Source organism: Urocitellus parryii, chromosome 12 (genome assembly GCF_045843805.1).
Source record: "Urocitellus parryii isolate mUroPar1 chromosome 12, mUroPar1.hap1, whole genome shotgun sequence".
NCBI classification, from domain to species: Eukaryota; Metazoa; Chordata; class Mammalia; order Rodentia; family Sciuridae; genus Urocitellus; species Urocitellus parryii.
In genome coordinates, this window is record NC_135542.1 from 30,563,335 (window position 1) to 30,583,876 (window position 20,542).

At 41.7% G+C, this 20,542-nt stretch overlaps 1 protein-coding gene and 1 pseudogene across 1 annotated transcript in view; one reads left to right on the top strand and one right to left on the bottom strand.

Annotated features, from left to right (window-relative positions):
• Window positions 1-7,063: 7,063 nt before the first annotated feature.
• LOC113197246 (heat shock 70 kDa protein 13 pseudogene) lies at window positions 7,064-10,112 on the bottom strand (annotated as a pseudogene).
• Window positions 10,113-19,504: 9,392 nt separating this feature from the next.
• Rmnd5a (required for meiotic nuclear division 5 homolog A) overlaps window positions 19,505-20,542 on the top strand; it is a 35,126-nt gene continuing 34,088 nt past the window's right edge. The window contains exon 1 of the mRNA XM_026409459.2: window positions 19,505-19,706. Coding sequence (XP_026265244.1) covers window positions 19,565-19,706 — 142 coding nt within the window. The 5' untranslated portion in view covers window positions 19,505-19,564. The remainder of the gene's footprint in view (window positions 19,707-20,542) is intronic.

The following is a 20,542-nucleotide window of genomic DNA, read 5'->3' on the forward strand; positions in this document are numbered from 1 at the left end:
TTAGCACTAGACAAGGTTTCAGGAAAGAAAAAAGATTAGGAGAACAAGAACAAGGTATAGCAGCACCAATTCAAATAGATCAAGGAATAAATAGACATGGATTGGGTTTTCAGAAGGGGTCATTGAGGCAATAAAAATTACTTGGAAATCAGAAAGACCAGTATGGGTTCCTCAGTGGCCCCTGACTAAAGAAAAGATACAAGCAGCCCATGACCTGGTCAAACAACAATTAGCGGAGGGACATATACAACCTTCCGTATCTCCCTATAATACTCCCATTTTTGTCATTAAAAAGAAATCTGGTAAATGGAGATTATTGCAAGATTTAAGAGCCATTAATAATGAGATGGTTATTATGGGACCTGCTCAATCAAGGATTCCTCAATTGTCTGCTTTGCCAAAAACCTGGTATGTTTTAGCTATAGATATTAAAGATTGTTTTTTTCCAATTCCAATTCATCCTGAGGATAGTCCAGGTTTTGCATTTACTATCCCTGCACTGAATCATGAAGGTCCTGATCAGAGATATGAATGGAAAGTACTCCCTCAAGGGATGGCTAACAGCCCAACTATGTGTCAAATTTATGTTAACAAAAGCCACTTAGAAATCAAAATCCTGAACTACAAATATTTCACTATATGGATGATGTATTGTTAGCACACAAAGATAAAAACACATTGCTGGAATGTTATGCCACACTTACAAATTTATTAAAAAATTATAATCTAGAGATAGCAATAGATAAAGTACAATTAAATTTTCCAATTAATTATTTAAGAGTTCTATTATCCTCAACCATGGTCCGTGCACCAAAAATTCAAATACGAGTAGATCAACTCAAATCACTTAATGACTTTCAAAAGTTATTGGGAGACATAAATTGGATAAGGCCTTATCTAGGCATAACAACAGGAGAGTTGGGAACTTTATTTGATATCCTAAATGGTCCATCAGATCCAAATTCACCCCGCATGTTAACGCCTGAAGCAAGAAAGGCATTAAAAATTATTGAAACATATATGGAAAATATGCATTTGGATAGAATTGATATAAGTTTGCCTTTATTATTTATTGTACTACCAACAAAAAATATTCCTACAGGAGTATTTTGGCAAGAAGGTCCATTATTGTGGATACATTTATCTTATTCTCCTAACACTATTCTTACTAGGTATCCTGAGGCTGTAGGACAATTAATACTCAAAGGAATAAAAGCAGCAAAGGGAGTGTTTGGAATTTCTCCCAATAAAATTATTACTCCATATACTATGGATCAAATTGATGAGTTAGCTAATGAGTTAAATACTTGGGCAATAATCATGTGTAAATCTAATGTTTCATTTGATAATCATGTACCATCTAATCCTTTGTTGTCTTTTTGGTCTTCACATCCTGTAGTTTTTCCAAAAATGACAAGAAAAACCCCTATCATGAATGCTTCAAATGTATTCACTGATGGGTCAAATAATGGTACAGCAGCAGTAGTTACCCCTGATCAAACTTTTACATTTTTAGTACCCAAACAATCAGCTCAAAAGGTAGAGCTTAATGCAGTATTACAAGCTTTTGTGATGTTTAAAGATTCTGTATTTAATTTATTTTCTGATAGTCAGTATATAGTTAATGCTATAGTATCCCTTGAAGATGCTGGTAGGATTTCTCCTTCCTCTTACTGTTTTCTCTTTGTTTTCTGCTATACAAAGTCTAATCTGGGATAGAAAAGATCCATTCTTTATAGGACATATCAGAGCACATACAGGATTGCCTGGAGCCCTTAGTTTGGGCAATGATTTAGCAGATAAAACTACACATGACATACATATTTTCCCTACACTAGAAGAAGCAACAAATTTTCATAAAAGGTTCCATGTCAATGCTAATACTTTACAAAAGCATTTTAAAATAACTAAGGAACAAGCTAGACAAATAATAAAACAATGTCAAAATTGTGTGACTTTTTTACCACAAGTTAATCTTGGAATCAATCCTAGAGGATTGATACCTAACCATATTTGGCAGATGGATGTCACACACTTGCCAGAATTTGGAAAATTAAAATATTTGTGTATTATAGTTGATACTTCTTCCAGATTTTTGATGGGCTCTCTTCACGCCAGAGAAAAAACTAAAGATGTTATAGCTCATTGCTTACAAAATTTTGCCACTGTGGGCATTCCAAAACAGTTAAAAACAGATAATGGTCCTGGTTATACTTCTACCTCTTTTAAACAATTTTGCTCATCCTTTGGCATTACTCATATAACAGGAATCCCATACAATCCTCAGGGACAAGGCATAGTTGAAAGAGCTCATCAAACTATTAAAATGTACTTATTAAAGCAAAAAGAGGGAATTGGAAAGGGGTATATATCCCCCAAAGATAAACTTAAAATAAACTTTTAAAATTTGGATTCATCAGGGCTTAGTGCTGTGGAAAAGCATATGTGTCCAAAAAATGTACATAAGCCTAAGGTACTTTGGAAAGATATTCTAACAGGACAATGGAAAAGTCCTGATCCAGTGATTGTCTGGAGTCGGGGTTCTGTTTGTGTGTTTCCACAGGGAGAACAACAGCCGATTTGGATTCCAGAGAGACTAACCAAAGCGATTTCTACAGACCAAAAAGAAGATGATTTGACTCAAATCCATAACAGCTGATATCCAGAGCTCTAGCTTGGCTATTCTTACATCTGTGACAGTGGTGTAAGAATGCTTTTTTCAATATCTATTTTATTATTGCCTTTTCCCACATCATAAAGTTCTATTTTATTTTTTGAGCTCATACAGACCTAGGTTAATGTTTTTCTGATCAGTTTTATTTTTTGACTGTGGAGTTTTAAACATTGCAATGGAGATTTCACCTGTGTAAGCTACAAGGCCTTTACTATTGTCTTATGTGTTGTATGTTTGTGTGCACACTTGTTTTGTGTTATATGTCTGTATGTGCGTATATCCATAGATCATATATGAGGAGCGCTCATGAAAAAACGGATCCAAATATTTTTTTTATTCACGTGATTTTAATGGTTTAATTTAAATTGGGTAAACAGCTGTTGAGGATTGTTTTAAAAAAATAAGGAGGTTAACAGATCTGTTTGTTTACTTTCACCTTTCCTTTTCATTATATTTAATAATTCTGTTCAGGATAATGTGAATTGTTCAGAAAATTGTTTTCTTAGTACCTGTTGGAATGTTACATAATTTTTTTTAGCATCATTGCCAGAATTTCTATCTTCATCCCAGTGCCAGTGAAGACAAAGATAAAACCAAACTACAGCTTCTTCGATAGTTATCACAACAAACTGTATAAACTGATGCATCAATGAATAATAACTCAACAAGTGATGCTCAATCAAGAAGTCAATTTACTTTGGGAGGAAATGGACATATTGATGGATTCCTCTGCTTTGAACTGCTTGCAGAACTTGCCTGGACTATGTATCACTTGTATGCATTGTGAACTATCTGTTGGTGCAGCGAATTGTGGTAGTGCTGGAGTATCTTTGCTGATGGTGTCACTGGTGGTACAATTTTTCAAAGGAGCCCTCAATTGGCTTAGTGTTGTGGCATTTTGCATCCTTCTCCCTTCTACTAGTGATGGTCTAAAATTTGGGGGCCAACAGAGGTGAGGCAAAGAACCTCACCCCCCCACAAACTGGTGCAAAGGCCTATCCACAAGTATGGCTGTATGCTGGACCGGTAGTCAGTGACAGGTATGATCCAATTGCAGTGGTACCAACCTAAGACAGGAGGCTGACACCTAGAGGTCAGCTCATCCAGTGACGGGTAAGGACCATATGTTGTATTGGACAACCTAACAGGCATGGTCCCTAAGCCACATTGCTTGTTGTTTAATTAAACAGAAGGGGCGAGATGCTAAGAGCCACGGTGAAGTCTGCACGGCCCCTGGCATTTTGCCAACAGTATTGGTTGACAGGCGAGGCATTACTATCTGTCTCGGCTGCTACTTTTGAGTTCTCTTGCTGCTTTGGAGTTCTTGTGGGGATTCCCGGGGATTCCCCGAGAGTTCCCATTGGTTGGGGAAGTGCAGGAGGAGGGATTTTCAGAGGAGATATTTCTGGTGGCTGGTTCCTGGACGAGCTGCGTGGATTTCGGGAGAATTCCCCGGGAGCGTGTGTGTAGTGTTTTGGTGGAGTTCAAAAATAAAGTTTGTTCCTGCTTCAGTGGCTCATGATTTGTGCCCAGCCAGTCTGTGGCAATCATACATAATAGGGCAATAACGCCTGTCTCATTCTACTGCCCTTCCCATCCCCAACTCCCCTCCTCTCTCCTCACTGCCCGAACCCCCCCCAACTCCCCACACAATCCAAAGTTCCTTCATTCTTCCTACCTCCTCCCCCACTATGGATCAGCATCCACTTATCAGAGAAAATATTCAGCCTTTGGTTTTTTGGGTTTGGCTTATTTCACTTAGCATGATATTCTCCGGCTCCATCCACTTACCTGCAAATTCCATAATTTCTTCTTTAAGCCTGAATAATATTTCATTGTGTGTATGTATCACATTTTCTTTACCCATTCACCTGTTGAAGGGTATCTAGGTTTGTTGCATAACTTAGCTATTGTGAATTGAGCTGCTATAAACATTGATGTGGCTACATCACTATAATATGCTGATTTTAAGTCCTTTGGGTATATACCCAAGGGTGGAATAGCTGGGTCAAATGGTGGTTCCATTTCAAGTTTTCTGAGGAATCTCCATGCTGTCTTCCATTCTGGTTACACCAATTTACAGACCCACCAGCAACAAATGTGTGTACTGCTTTCCCCATATCCCACCAACACTTACTGTTGCCTGTATTTTTGATAATTGCCATTATGATTGGAGTGAAATGAAATCTTACAGTAGTTTTGATTTACATTTCTCAAATCTCTAGAGATGATATATATTTTTTCATGTTTGTTGAATGATCATATTTCTTTTGTGAAGTGTCTGTTCAGTTCCTTAGCCCACTTATTGACTGGGTTATTTGTTTGGTTGTTTTTTTTTTTTTTTTTGAGTTAAGTATTTTGAGTGAGACTTCTTGATACATGGATTATTATTATTACTTGATACTGGGGATTGAACCCAGGGGTGCTCTACTACTGAACTACACCCCCAACCCTTTTTATCTTTTGAGACAGAGTCTTGCTCAATTGTTCAGCCTGGTCTTGAAATTTCTAACCTCCTGCCTCAGCCTCCCAAATTGCGGGGATCACAGATGTGCATCATCACAACTGGTTTGACACATGAATTATTTAAGTGTTTTGTTGCAAACGTTTGAAGATTCTCCTGTTAAATTTCTGCCATTTATTTCTAGTTTGATTCCATTGTGCTCAGAGGACATACTTAGTATCTAATATCAATTCTTTTAACTTTGTTGAGGTTTACATTCCAGGAGATGATCTATTTCAGTGTATGTTCCATGAGCACCTAATATGTGTTCTCGGACACCACTTTCCTATGTTCTTATGAGTACACTACCGGTGTGATGTCACATCATGTACAACCACAAAATGGGAAGGTGTGTTCCATGTATGTTGTCTATAAAAATATACTTGATTGTCATGTGTAACTAAGAAGAAAAAAAATTAAAAAGAAAGTGCAGTTTGCCGTTAAATGGAATGCTGTATAAATGTTGATTAGATCTTTGATGATGTTGAGTTCTATTCTTAATTGATTTTCTGTGTAGTTGTTCTATCAAATGTTTTTTTAACACTATTTTTTAATATTTATTTTTTAGTTGTAGTTGGGCACAATACCTTTATTTTATTTTTATGTGGTGCTGAGGATTGAACCCAGGGCCTTGCACATGCTAGGTGAGCACTCTACTGCTGAGCCACAATCCCAGCCCTCAAATGTTTTTTGTAAAACAAACTGCAAAATGGTATTTATTTACATTAAAACATGAATTACCTGTATACACACATATTTAAGAGGCACAATCTGTTTTGCACAATACTATAATATTCAGCACACATTATGCATTTATCTGTTGATAAGTTGGTGGTTTGATGAAAACACAGTACTGAAACATTCCTGATACAAAATAAATTACTCACATACTGTACTTGTAAGAAATTTAGAATTTTGTTATGTACTTGAAAAAAACACCAGCCAAATGTACAACTAAAAAGTTTGCTTTATGAAAAACAACTTCAGATTGTTATTAATAAATGACCCTTTTCAGGATGCATTCTTATCTTTTAAATAAACTACATTGGGGGCTGGGGATGTGGCTCAAGTGGTAGTGTTAGCCTATCCTGTGTGAGGCACTGGATTAGATTCTCTGCAACATATAAAAATAAAGATATTGTGTCCATCTAAAACTGAAAAACAAATATTCAAAAAAAATAAATAATTAAAATAAATAATTACATTAATGTCAAGATTATGTATATATTGAGAGCCCTACAATATGACTGAAGACTGACATTCCTTCATTTTATTTTAAAGGTATAATTACACTATAGAATATGCTAAACTACTGCCCCAAAATTCCAACACTGCTATTTTATTTTTCAAAGAGTCAAATTATTAAAATTCCAATTTTATTGTGTGATTAGCTGCCCTGTTTTGCATATTACTTCCTTTTAAAAAAAAGTTAACAGTTTAACAGACTGTTAAGAACAATATCAAGTATCTGAGAAATTCAAATTTTTTAATCTTAAAATATTTTAGGTCAAAAGTGATACCCTATGGAGACTGAACACTTTTCCCAAAGACTTTCCCAAAGATATTTTTCAATTCTAATCTATTAAGATTTATATAAAGTCCAAGAGAACACTTGAATATTTTCCTAATGCAGTGGTAGATTCATCTTTGGCATTTCTCAATTAGTTCTAAAATAAGAATTTTATATTTTATTTACCTACTACAAATATTTTCTGTACACAAACATATTTAAAATTTGTTTCAAAATCAATTTCACTGCTAAGAAATGTTCTCCTTTTTTTTAAAGAGAGTGAGAGAGAGAGAGAGGTGTTTTTTTTTTAAAATATTTATTTTCTAGTTTTCGGCAGACACAACATCTTTGTATGTGGTGCGGGCCGCACGCATGCCAGGCAAGCGCGCTACCACTTGGGCGACATCCCCAGCCCATGTTTTCCTTTTTATATCTGAAAAAATATTAACACTATTCAATGTCTTGATATTGTTGAAATATATTTGCTGGGTTCTCACCTTTAGTGATTGGAAACAACATCTTTCAAGTTCAACACCAGAAAAAGAAGATACACTTTGCCTTTAAAAAAATGGTGACTAGGATATAAAATTTTTGAATATTAATGTGAAGTAGGTCTCCACTAAGGAAAGAAACACAAGTATCTTCAAATAACATGGGAATCATAGAAATTAACTGCTATTATTTTTTTACTTGATCTCTGTGGCTTTTCTTAAAGGAAATAAGTAAAATAGAACAAGGGGCTGGGGCTGGGGCTCAGCGGTAGTGCACTTGCCTGACATGTGTGAGGCACTGGTTTCGATTCTCAGCACCACTTATAAATACATAAATAAAATAAAGGTCTATCAACAACTAAAAACCATTAAAAATAAAATACAACAAAATACTCAAATTCTACAATTGCTGATTTCTGGAAAATTTTCCCATATTGCCTTCTATGTTAGAATTATTTCCAGTATTCACAAATTTTATGATCTCATCACACTCCAATTTATGGCTAAAATAATCCAAATATAACTATTTTAAAATAATACAGAATAAAAACAGGGCTTTTATAGTTTGATACATTTTCCTCATTTGAAACAAAATATGGGGAAAAAATCTCAATGAAACTGAATCAGGTTAACTTTTGTAGTTCAAATCCATGCTGTGTTTTCCAGAGCTCATGGAAAATGTAAATGAAGAAAAACAGAAACACAATAGGTAATTAATGCTATTTACTAATATCTACAAATATCTTGGATTACAAAAATGATATAGCAATGACTTTATTGTGACATTAGCACAATTTAAGAATGCAACGAATAATTCCCTATTGTATTCTAGTCAGGCAGAATCATGGAAATCCAAGCAGAGAATGATGCTCAGTAGATGAAGGGACTACAATATAAATTGGGTATTTCTCCTAGCTGATACAGAAAAGTTTGAATAAATCTGTACCTATTTTAGAAAGAAAAACTGATTCATGAAATACATTAAAATAATCTGGAAAAATGCAGAATATGTGCATATGACACATAACTGGACACTGAATTTGTAAAAATAAATTTGTATATGGCCATTATTGAATATATATGCAGCTTAATAATCCTATCTTCCAGTGTAAATACCTGATATCAACACTGTCATTCAAGTATAGTTCAAATTTATAGGTACATGTGATGACCAAGTAAAGAAATTACCAGCTCCTACTAACACAATTTAGTAAGAACTGGAAAACCTTATAATTGGCACTATTTAATGTTTACAGAATATAATGCTAAGTGCATATGGTTATCTATTTCTAGAATCCAGAAAATATAGCCACCTATGCTCCTCCAGTAAGAGTTTTATTTCAATTCTTGTCATTTTAGAAGTATGTACTGAAATGAGACCTCTCAAAAAAAAATGCTATGTAAAATTTTCTTGTGTCTAAATATTGCCTTCTAGGTAAATCTGGGAGGTCCTTTAGGACGCGATCTTCTTTTTTGGAGTAGGTACTCTGATTAAGGGGAAGAGCTCACCAGATAAGATCATATATTTGTATTTGATCACACATCATTCCTCCAGAATTCAACTGAAGTTGGGTTTTGTAGATGCTTTTTGGGGATGTCTGAAGCACTGACTTGGAGAGGCCACGAGCCTCCATCAATCCCTGCTTGGCCACCCCTGCCACCACAGCCAGGTCAGGGGCTACAGATGGGTTGTGACCCTTTCCCAAGAACTCCTGGTGACTTGGGATCCCAAGACTCGGGGGAGAGCCCCGACTAAAACAGCCTGTCAGCCTAGTCGCGTCCAGGTGGCCTTCTTTTAATGCTTGCTGAATGGGTGCGAGTATTTTCTGGCAGAGATCTTCGTTAAGGCCATCCAAGAGCTTCTGGGATATTTCTGTTTCAAATAAAACCTGACTTTCCACTTTTCTTTCCGAAAGGCCAGGTCCAAACTGTCTGTTTGTATGGCCACCTGGGTTAAGTTTGTCCTTTGGCAGTTCGGTGTCATCACTCTGTGCTCCCTTCCCCTCTTTTCCTCCACTGTTGGCAACACTGATCTCTGGGAGGACTGATGCAGTCAGATTTCACTGGACCATTCCCACAGCTTACCTTAGTCTGTGGACTTCCTCTTTCCTAGATGGAGGAAGCCATGTTTGGTACACCAATTGACACAAGTACTGAAGCAACCGCTGATTGAAGTCCTGTCCTTCAAGTTTATGGTTTCCAGACACCGCTCAAGTTAGAAACACCCCTCCTTGTTTATTCAGTAATGACACCTCCGGAGTTCCCCTGCCCAGGTAGATAACCAAGACCAGGAAGACTTCAGCCTTCTGGAGACCACAGGGCATCCTGCTGCTGAAGCTCATTTATTACTTGCAGATCTTCAGTCCTGCAAGGTTGGCTGCTCCAATTGTTGAATTTCTTTGTTTTAAGTCAAATCCTGTTTGTACAAAAATGACATATTAGCAACTAGCATTCCAAGATATTCTTCTGCCATTTATTTTAACACTAGTCGAGAGCCAACATATTCTGGGAAAACAGTGATGGTCTCATTACTTGTCACAGAAAACTCAACCAATTCATTTTTGTTTAAAACCTTAAATGGGTATCTGCCAATTTCAGCTTCAAGCTCTTCTGGAGTGAAAATCTTGCCTATGAATCTTTTGGCATCATTGTGTTTTGAGGATTTGAATCTGCCAACTCTCAGCTTCCATAGCCCACACACACATCACCATCAGTAAAAGACACAATGCTAGGTGTGCTGACAAGCCCACTGTCATCTGGAATCACCTTCACTTTTCCTGTGCCAGTAAAAAACACCCCAACAGAACAGTAGGTGATGCCCAGGTCAATGCCAACCACTTTAGGAATAGGCAATGGTAAATACTGTTGTGCCAAGTAGCCAGCCAATAGGAGAGTTAAACAGCTGAGTCCTAAGATCGCCATCACTCCGGCCATTACAATCCCGCCGAAGGTCTATCAATTGTTAACAGGTGCTGAAGTCTCTTATAATTTTGAATTGATTGATTTCTCCTTCACATATTGTTTCAATTTCTTTGTTTTCTTTTTCTTTCACCATATTTTGTAGCTTTCCTGTGTAGAGCATATATATTTTGAATTGCTATGCTTCTTCATGGATTAACTTTTTCTTCATGATATAACCTCCACCTTGATCTCTGGTAATTTTCTTTGCTTGGAAATCTTCACTGTGTGGTAGTAATAGAGCAATTCTTGCTTTCTTTTAATTAATGTTTGCATGATATGTCTTTTTACATTCAACCTGCTCATTTAATTATATTTGCAATGAACCTCTGAAGACCTCATGTAGTTGGGTCATGATTATTGATTTACTCTTCCAATTTTGTATTTTAATTGCTATATTTGTAAAGACACCTTTACACTTTTTACAGCTGTTTTGCATGTTTCATTTGATTTTGTGTATCCAGCTTCTTTCTTCCTGTCACCAGGTGGGCTACTTTTTCAATCATCACCCTATCCATTTCTAGAAACTTTCCATCAGACCGATGGAAAGTTTCTGTTAAACAATTCCTCTTATTCCCTTATACTTGTAGTGTTTCTGTTGTTTTGAGACAAAACTTGCTAAGTTGTTTAGGGCCTCACTAAATTGCTGAGGCTGGCTTCGAACTTGGGTTCTCCTGCCTCAGTCTCTAGAGATGCTGGGATTACAGGTGTGCACCATCACACCAGGCAATAGTGTTTTTATTTTTTTTAATTTTTTTTCTTCACATTTTTTTTATTGGTTGTTCAAAACATTACAAAGCTCTTGACATATCATATTTCATACATTAGATTCAAGTGGGTTATGAACTCCCATTTTTACCCCAAATACAGATTGCAGAATCACATCGGTTACACATCCACATTTTTACATAATGCCATATTAGTAACTGTTTAAAGGCATCTTTTTGTATAGGTTTTTTTTAGTTGGTGCCATAGGTTTTATTATATGTAAATCTATCATATACTGATGCCATCAATTTGTAAGTTCAAGATGAGTATAGAAACCTGACCTCCCTTTACATCATTGCCCTTCCTGTTTATAATCATTTTATTTCCTCTACACGTATTTAGAACATCAAACAGTGTTACAATTTTTGCTTCTATTGTCAATTTAGAAATTTAAAAATCTCAAGAGAAGGTGTGTGTGTGGGTGCGTGTATATATATGTGTTTGTGTATATATATATATATACACACACAAAAAATATGTACACACACACACACATATATACACACATACACACACATTTTTTTTTTGTATTGGGGATTGAACTTGGGGGCACTCAACCACTGGGCCACATCCGCAGCCCTATTTTGCATTTTATTTAGAGATAAGGGCTCAATGAATTGCTTAGACTTAGAATTTGCTGAGACTGGCTTTGAACTCAGGATCCTCCTGTCTCAGCCTCCGGAGCAGCTGGAATTACAGGTGCACACCACTGTGCCCGGCTTCTATTGTTTATATTATTCTTAGCTGTTTTCTTCCTTCCTATGTTCCAAGGTTCTTTTATCTCCTCTTTCTGCCTAGAAAAGTTCTCTAACCATTTTGTGATAGGTCTGTTGGGGATGAATTCACTTAGATTTCCTTTACCTGAGAGAATTTGACTTTTCTCTTATCACCAAAGGTTATTTCCACTGGATCCTGGTCTGACAATTCTTTTATTACTTGAAAAAAATGACAGATTTATTCCTTCCTACCTCCATAGTTTGAGGTGCTGTTAATTCAAACTGTCGTTTCACTATTAAGTAATGTATCATTTATTTCTGTTGGCTTTCAATATATTTTTTTATCTTCAGTTTTTACAAGTTTGGTGATCATGTGTTGTGGCAGAGATCTCCTTGAGATTATCCTATTTGGTATTTGTTCAGTTTCTTGAATCTGTAGGATCACATCTTTTCCTAAGTCAGGGGAAATTTTAGCTACTTCTTTATATACTTTTCCTTTATTTTGACCTATCTTATAAATCCCTATGACACTGCTCATTCCCCACCCTGGGGAATTTCTCCCCTGTAGTTCAGACTAGGGATATTCTATTGGTCTGACTTCAGAGTCACTGATTCTGTCCTATTATGTCACTCTACTGTTGAGCCTAAACAGCATGTTTCTCAGTTATTATATTCTTAAATTTCAGTTTTATCATTTCATTTAGTTCTTCTGATAATTTCTCTTTCTTTTTAGGGACAGGGTATCACTGAGTTTCTTAGGACCTGGCTAAGTTGTTGAGGCTAGCTTTGAACTCGTGATCCTCCTGCCTCTGCATCCGGAGCCACTGGGAGATAATTTCTACTTCTTTGCTGGATTTTCACTTTGTTTCAAGACTGTAGTACTTTTATGATGGCTATTTTTATATCATTGTTGGACCATTTCAACCTTTGATTCATCTCATAATTGACATCTGTTCATTGCCTTTCTCAAGTTTTGATATTCCTGTTATATATATAAAATTTGTGGGGTTTTTTGGTACTGGGGATTTAAACTCAGGTCCTTTACTGCTGAGCTACATGCCATCTTTTTAATTTTTTTCTTTTGAGATAGGGTCTCACTAATATGCTGAGGCTGGCCTTGAACTTGTGATCCTCCTGCCTCAGCCTCCCCAGTTGCTGGTACTACAGGCATGCACCATTGCTTGGATAATTTTTAAAATTAGTATCCTGGACATTTTGGGTAGCACATTATGAAAGTTTGGATCCTATCTTCTATTTTTTTCCTAGTAAGCAGTGCCCATGGGCCAGGCTGGCACCATGTTGGTCAAGCTGTAGGACTCACTGACCTTGTTGCAAGTCGTGCAATGGAAGTTCAGTTCTGGCTTTGCTCCAGGGAAGTGGAACCAGCTTCTGATCAGGGGTGTTCAGTCTGCTGACAGTACCTGCTGAGTACTGGAGCCCTGCCTGCCTCCGCCAGGCAGAGATGACAGCTCAGCTCCATAGTCAGCCTGCCCAGGCATCCACAGGGGAACAGAGCTGCCTCCACTCCCACAGGTTGGAGGTGGGTTAAGGTCCACTCTGAGGCTGGTACCACTAGAACTGCTGGGGGATGGAGGGTGTGGCCGTCTTTTATCAGTTTGCTGTTTTATGCCACTCATCCTTCTCTACTGTTCCTCCTTTCTTTATGCACATTTGGTTGTCTGGACTTTAAAACAGTTTTAAAGTTTGGTGAGGGTTCTTGCCTAGGGTTGAAAAGCTGGAGTTACAATTTTTTGTATGTCGGGGCACTTTCTGCAACAAGGCTTCCTGCCATCAGGTCACACTGTCCCACTCCTTGGCAAGAGAACACAGGATTTTGTTGGTTTGTTTGTTTTGATGTGTTCTTTCTGTGCCTGTTCATGGAGCTGGGATGGCACTTTCTATAAGTGCCTGGTTTGGATTTGTGATGAAATAAGTAAACCTGGGGCATTTTCACTGTATCTTCTCTCAACTCTTGAGATTCTAGGCAGTTCAACATGCCCCCATCTTTTAAAGTCTTTGTGTGCTTGTTTTCGGGGCATGTCCAGATTTCTTTAAGGGAGGACATGGCCCACTTTGGTGGAGCCAGAAGTCTCAAAAGGCTATTTTAAAACACTTGCTTAGTTTAGTACCTGGAGTCTTCCCCAAGTGGTTAAAAACCCCTTTAGCAGTGCACACCCTAGACACCTCCTCTGCAGAGAGGCAACTCTGTGCATAAACAGAGTCAAAAGCATACAAAGAGGCTTCCCATTCCTAGCCTACCACATAAGGAGCCTGGAAGCGATCACTATTCAAACAAGTAAACACCTGAACAAATTGAAAAACATCAGCTCTTGGCAGACTCACTGGAGAAGTGAGGTCAGAGAGTCAACTGTTGGCTCCTGCAGACTGGCAGGCAGGCAGGTCATGATGTTGGAGCAGGCACCTCCCAGGAACCAGGGCTGGAGGAACCTTGAGGACCTGGGTGAATGAGTCTGAGTTAGGAGCTCTACCTGGGCCCAGTCGTGGAGGGCCCCATGTTTCCGTTGTACCTCCAGGCGCTTTACCAAATTTTCATGGTATATATCAGAGAGAGAAACCCCTTTGTACTTCTGGAAGGGAGGACAAGTCATCATTTCAAAATGATGAGAGCACTCAGAAATTAAGAAAAAAATTAAAAGGCTGCAAATGGAGCTGGGTGTGGTGGTCCATGTGGAGGGCGGTGACTTGAACCATGGTTTCTGATTCCCTCATGGCTTGTTGGTGTTGAGAACTTCCTGTGCAAAGGTGCAGGTCAAGATGGCCCAGTTGTTATGATGACACCTGGCTGGGGGGTGCAAAGGCGTGCAGCTGTATCAATTGGAACATTGAGCTCAGGCACCAACTCCCAGGGATAGAGAATTCTGGGCATAACAAGATGACCTCAATGTCTTGCATGTTTTGCTATGTCCTTCAGATTGCCTGCTTTTCTCACCAGTAGCCTTTTGAAGATAAAGCCTATATAATCAATGTGCTGAGCTAGCTCTGGGTCAGTCAGTCTCCATCAGAGGTTGGCTATCCACCTGGCCCCAGCTCCTCTGTCTTTCCTTCATCCACTATTGTCTCTTGCTGGTTTCTGAATTAATGGCTGTGATGGCTGTAGAAGGTCCACACCTTTAATCCCAGCCACTAGAGGCTGAAGCAGAAGGATCACCAGTTTGAGGCCAGCCTATGAAAGTTAGCCAGACCCTGTCTTAAAATAAAATTTAAAAAGGGCCAGGGATGTATCTCAGTGGTAGAGCACTTGCCTACCCTGTACAAGATCCTGAGTTCCATCTCTAGTATCACACAAGGGGCAAAAAAAAGGCTGCTTTGAGGACTGAGGTAGTCACAATTTTGGAACAGAATGCCCAGCATACTGTAAGCTCTCAGCAAATCGCAGCTATTATAAGATAAATAAAGCCCCACCCACTAAAAACAAAATACAAAAAACAATATCCCTGTGTTTCTATTATGAGTAGTAATGATTCAGACCACAAGCTTTCAGAAGCAGGAGGGCACATCTGCCCATTCCTGTTTGGCTGCATAGCGCCTCACATTCTACTTAATAAGCACTGGTCACATCTGTAATTTCAGAACTGGAAGGAACTTAAAGGCCATCTATTGCAAGCTTCTCATTTTATAGATAAGGAAACTGATGCTGGGAGGGGTTGGATACATTACTTCCAGGTCACAGTGCTAGCATCTCTCCTCCTCCACCTGGTAAAGCACACAAAATGGTGATCAGGAAATAGAAAAACAGAACAGGAAGACAACCAGATTCCAGAGAGATTCTGACAAATAAGGCCTGGAGCAGCAGGTCCACAGTAACCAATGCTCCTGTGGACTGGGCACCACGTATAAGGGCATTGCCCAGGTACCATCTACATGGAGTCTAGAAGTGGGTGACCTAACTGGAGGCTGCCACGTCTGAACTGTCTTTGCCTCTGGAAGTGGTGGAGGCCATGCTGGAGCTTCACTGCTGAGGACAGGCTAACTTTGAGAGGGCAGTGCAGTTTGAAGGCGGGGTGGACACAGAAGAAATGTGTTATCTTCAACACTGCCCACCAATCTCTGGAAGTGGGGCATGATCTCATTCCACCAGCAGACAGCACCAGTGTGCCCCACCCACCACACAGGACAGAAGAGCAGAAGGCATTCAGATCAGGACCTTTTGCCACTAGCTATGCTTTCACTCATTTTCCAGTTGGCCTGTCTCAATCAGAGATTTCAGGTTTCTGAAGAAAATTGATTTTTTAAAACACTGAAAGGGACCGATATTTTCCTAACATATTTTATCAGTTACCTATATTTTTATATCAGCTATGACTAGAATAAAGTCAGGAAATTAGTTAAAGTCTTTGTAAACCTTGCTAATTCCTTTTCACAATTGTAATTATAAAGTCTTTCTTACCCTTATCTGAAAGTATATCTTGCAGGAAAGAACATTTTTTATATCAGTCAAAATTTTTTATAGTTTCTTAAATCTGAAAGAAGTGAAAATTTGGCTCTTTTTTTTTTCACCATGCCTCTGCCTGGTTTCATATTTATAAGTACAAATCAAAGGAGTTAGACCTTTTTTTTTTTAATTAGAGAAATGAATGGACAACAAAAGCAACTTATAAAAATCTTTGGTAAAAATACACATATGGGCATATGTATTTGCACAGGAAAAATCTGTAAATTTCAAATGTTAAAGCTGATTTTTCCCCTCCTTGATGTTGAGATTTCATAGGATCTTTATTTCTGGTCATTTTATTTTCTAATTTTCCTACAATTAATATGCATTTTGGTCAGAAGACAAAAGATTTATTTTCCTTCTCCTTTTTCTTTTCTTGCAGGGCTGGATGGAATCCAAAGCCTTGTGTACACATGTGCTTTACCACTGAGTTACATTAAAAAAAAATGTTTAGCTACATGTTATAAAGAATCAAATTTAGAGTGGAGGGGAGGACCAAAGCAAAGGACAGAATAATTACAAATGAAAGACTCTCCAGGTTGGACAGGATGTGGAAGCAAGTATCCACATACTGGAGTACTGGAGTGAGTTTTTTGGTGTGTTTTATTTATTTATTTATTTATTTGGTTGCATGGTACAAATAGAAGTTAAATTTCTAATAAAAATAAATAATAATAATAAAATAACAAAAATTAAAAATAATTTTGCAGTTGCTCTAAAAACTAAATCTGCCCCACCTTGTTTCTAAAGATCCTTCTCTAAGGATAAAGCAATTATGCACTGGGTAGGAAGGGCCACTGCAAACTAAAGAGAGAACAGAAAAGTCTCTGCCCATACAAGTACTATTTTTATCTCTTTTCTGAATTAAATTTGAAGCCTAGACTACTCTAATTTGTTTATTCTCTTTCTTTTAGCAAGTACATAAGACTTTTTTCTTCTCTGTTGATTACATCACAAGACAAAAGAGAAGTCAGCCCTGATCTGGGAGCTGGTAATGTAGTTGAATAAACAAGGTACAAACAGGAAAACTAGAAATATGGGGGTGGTACGCATGAATGCATCAGACTATCTCATATAGCAAACACAGGGCTGGTGACATTGGTGGGGTTGTGGTTTGGCTCAGCACAGTATCAAACCACAGAGCCATGGAAATGTCATTCTGTGCTGATTAACAAAGTGGCCATCCAGTATTGAAAATGTGGTTAGTACAATTAGGAAGTGAAATTTACCTTCAATTTTAATTTAGATAGCTTCATGTGGCTGATGCCTGTTGTACTGAACAGTGTGGTCCTAGTTCTAGAAGGTGTCAATAGTTAAATAAGGCTTGTCCTGTTACAAGAAAGGGAAGGTCCGAAAGCTGAAAATTGGTATTCCAGAAGAAAAGGCATGACTCAGCGGTACTCACTCCCGGGGTCACTGACTGCTGGTGCCTGGGGAGGAACTGTGCTGGGTTATCACACTGGGCAGACCTTGCACTTGAAGCTGTTGATAAGGAGGAGTCTTGGATTATTTCTGCTCAGTGGACAATAAAAGCCCTTTCCTTGTGCCACGCATTATGTTGAATGCCTTACATACATTATTTAATCACTGCAAGAACTTTTGAGGGGATGGGGAGACTAGGTTGACTTGAGTTTATGGGGGAGATTCTTGGAGGAAAGGGAGGAATAGACTTGCCAGAGCAGTTTGAGAGTGAAAGGACCAAGGAAGAGAAAAACAGCTTGAGGAAAGTTGAGTGAAGGGACCCCTACACCTAGGGTCAGACTCTTTCAGCCTGAAAGGGGGAAGAACCTAGTACCAGAGGAAGAGTGTGCGAGAGGGAGGAGTGAGCAGGAATGAAATGCAGTAGGGCCCCAGGGTGGTCCCGGGAAAGGGGAATCCTGTTCCTTTAGGTATATGAGAACTTTCACAAAACTGATGGTAGAATTTTTTTTTTTTTCAAAGAGTGGCAAGGTTGTAGGAACTGATGATTTTTTCTCTCAGTGAAGCAGGAATAAGGGCCACCTGCCAAGAGAGAAGGGAGAAAACAAAATGGGACACACGGGGAGGAGAAAGATCTAAAACAGCGCCAGTCGGGCTTGTCCTAATAATAACCACCACCTTCACCCTGTGACTCCCACCTACGGTCACGTGACCGCCTGATTCAGTCCAAGAATCCCATGAACAATTCATCAAATTATTTCCAAATCATAGAAAAGGAAATTAAGGCTCAACAAGTTTACCACCTTGGTTAAAAAAAAAAAAAAAGTCACCGCCGTGACACCAGCACCGTAGTAGAAAGGGATCTGCCTTCACACTGTAGTTGAAGCCGTACAGACAAGGCACGAAGAGGAAAGGTGGCACTGCGCAGGCAAGAGCACACCCGGCGGCGGGGGGCACGAGGGGGGGGAGAGGTACGAGGGCTCCGCCAACGGGAGCTGGGAGCTAAGGGACGTTCAGGAGTCCTCCTGCCCCAGGCACCGGCGGGTGCAGGGGCTCTGAGAACTGGGCCAGCCCGGCGGTCCCGGGAGTCCAGGACTCTGCGCGCTCGAGCTGCGTGTACCGGGGCTCGGGCCGGGCTAGCGACACAAACGCCGGGCAAGGCCTGGGCGGTCCGGCCCGCGGTCACCTGGCAGGAGGGCCTCTAGGACGCAGGCTGGGGAGGGCGGCCGAGTGCCGTGTCGCCAGCGCCCGGAAGGCCAGCAGCGGCCCTGCTCACCGTGCCGCTGACCGCCGGCCCGGGACCCCGGCCTGAGACCGCGGGCAGCCGGGCTCGGTTTTCCACCTTGCGTTGCTGGTCCTTCTATCAAAACCCCGGAACGTCGGACCCTCTTCCCTCCAGAGCGCCGAGGAGACGAGAGGCACTGCGGATAGAGCGAAGCTACAGAAGCAGCCCTCTGGACGCCTGCCGTGAGGCCCGAGGGGCTTCCCCAAGACGACCGGCTGTCCGGGGCTCTCCCGTCACCCCTCCAACAGCGAGCCCGTTGGTTCGGCCCTCGACCCGAATTGGCTGGGGGCTCACGCCGCGGCCGGCGATTGGAGGACACTGGCTTCCGGCCTCTCCCACGCCTATTGGCTCGTCCCCCGGAGCCCTGGGGCCCCGCCCTTGTTTACGCCGCGCGCAGCCGCCTCGCCCTCCTTGCGCGGGCTTTGAGGCGGTACCCCCGGCGGCTGGACCAATCGCGGCTCGCGCGCCTCCGCGCCACCCCGCACGCCCGCGTGGTACGGCCCGCGCTCCCCCGCGGCGTGGTACCGCCCTCCGCCCCTCCCCCTCAGGTCGCGGGCCTGGTGCCGCCGGGAGGACCGGGTCGGCGGCGGCTCCCGGAAAACAAAACAATCTCCGCGCCGCGGGGCTGAGCGCGGCGAGCTGGGCCGGGACGCGGCGAAGGGCTGGGCGCCATGGGGCGGGCGCGCGCGGGGCTGCCCCGGCGCCGTGGCTAGCGCGCCGCCTCCTCGCCGGGCCTCCGGGACGCGCGCGGGAGCCTCGCGGCCGGCCGCCGCGGACGCCGCCCGGCATGGAGCAGTGCGTGACGGTGGAGCGCGAGCTGGAGAAGGTGCTGCTCAAGTTCTCGGGCTACGCGCAGCTGTGCGAGCGCGGCCTGGAGGAGCTCATCGACTACGCTGGCGGCCTCAAGCGCGAGATCCTGCAGAGCCACGGTAAGGCCCGCGCCCGCTTCCCCGTCCGCGCTCCGCCGCGGGGCGGCCCAGTGACTTCGGGCCTCCGCCGTCCGGCCTCCCGAGGCCCCGACCTGCCTCCCGCGGCCCGCGGCCTTGTGCGGGTCGCGGCCTTCGGTTGACCTCGGCCTCCCGAGGTCCCGGGCCGGCCTCCCTCCCGGGCTTTCTGTTGGAAGCCAGCTTCGTCCCCAGCTGGTGCTCAGCACGGCCTCCGGCAACTTAGCGACTGCGGGCGGAGCCGCTTTTCTGACTCGTCGCTGGCCGGTCCCTAGCAGACCGCTGAGGCGACCCGCGTCCGCATCCCCGGAGCAGCCTCCGGGGGAGCGAGGAGCGAATTGCAGCAGGAACTGCGGTCACTCGCTTTATCCGGCCCAGTCCGTACCTGTTTTCCTTCCAGAAGTCGGGTTTTCCGTTGGAGGCATTTTGCCAAGATCGCTTCGCTGTCGCCTTGCGCCCCAGGACAGCCTTGCCGAGTTGACTTGGGGAGCGTTTGTTGGGGCTTTACAGTAATGAGGAGGCCTGGCTCCTGGTCGGTGTAGCCCTGGAGATGACCCCTTCCAAGCGGCAGTGCAGGACTTTCGTCTGGGGGTTTCTCAGGAGCCCGAGCCCTTCCCCGCCTGTGGGCTCCTGCAACTTTAAGCACAGAAGCCACTTGTGAACTTTGAGAAAGAGCTTGGGCTGAAATGCTAACGCCGCAAGACCACCGAGGCAGAACACGGTGCTCGCCCATGGGCAAGCCGACTGGGCTCTGTCAGTGGAAGAAAGGCGGCTGCGTTGGTGTTGAACCTGGCACAGATAGGAAGTAGGGCGTGGGAGGG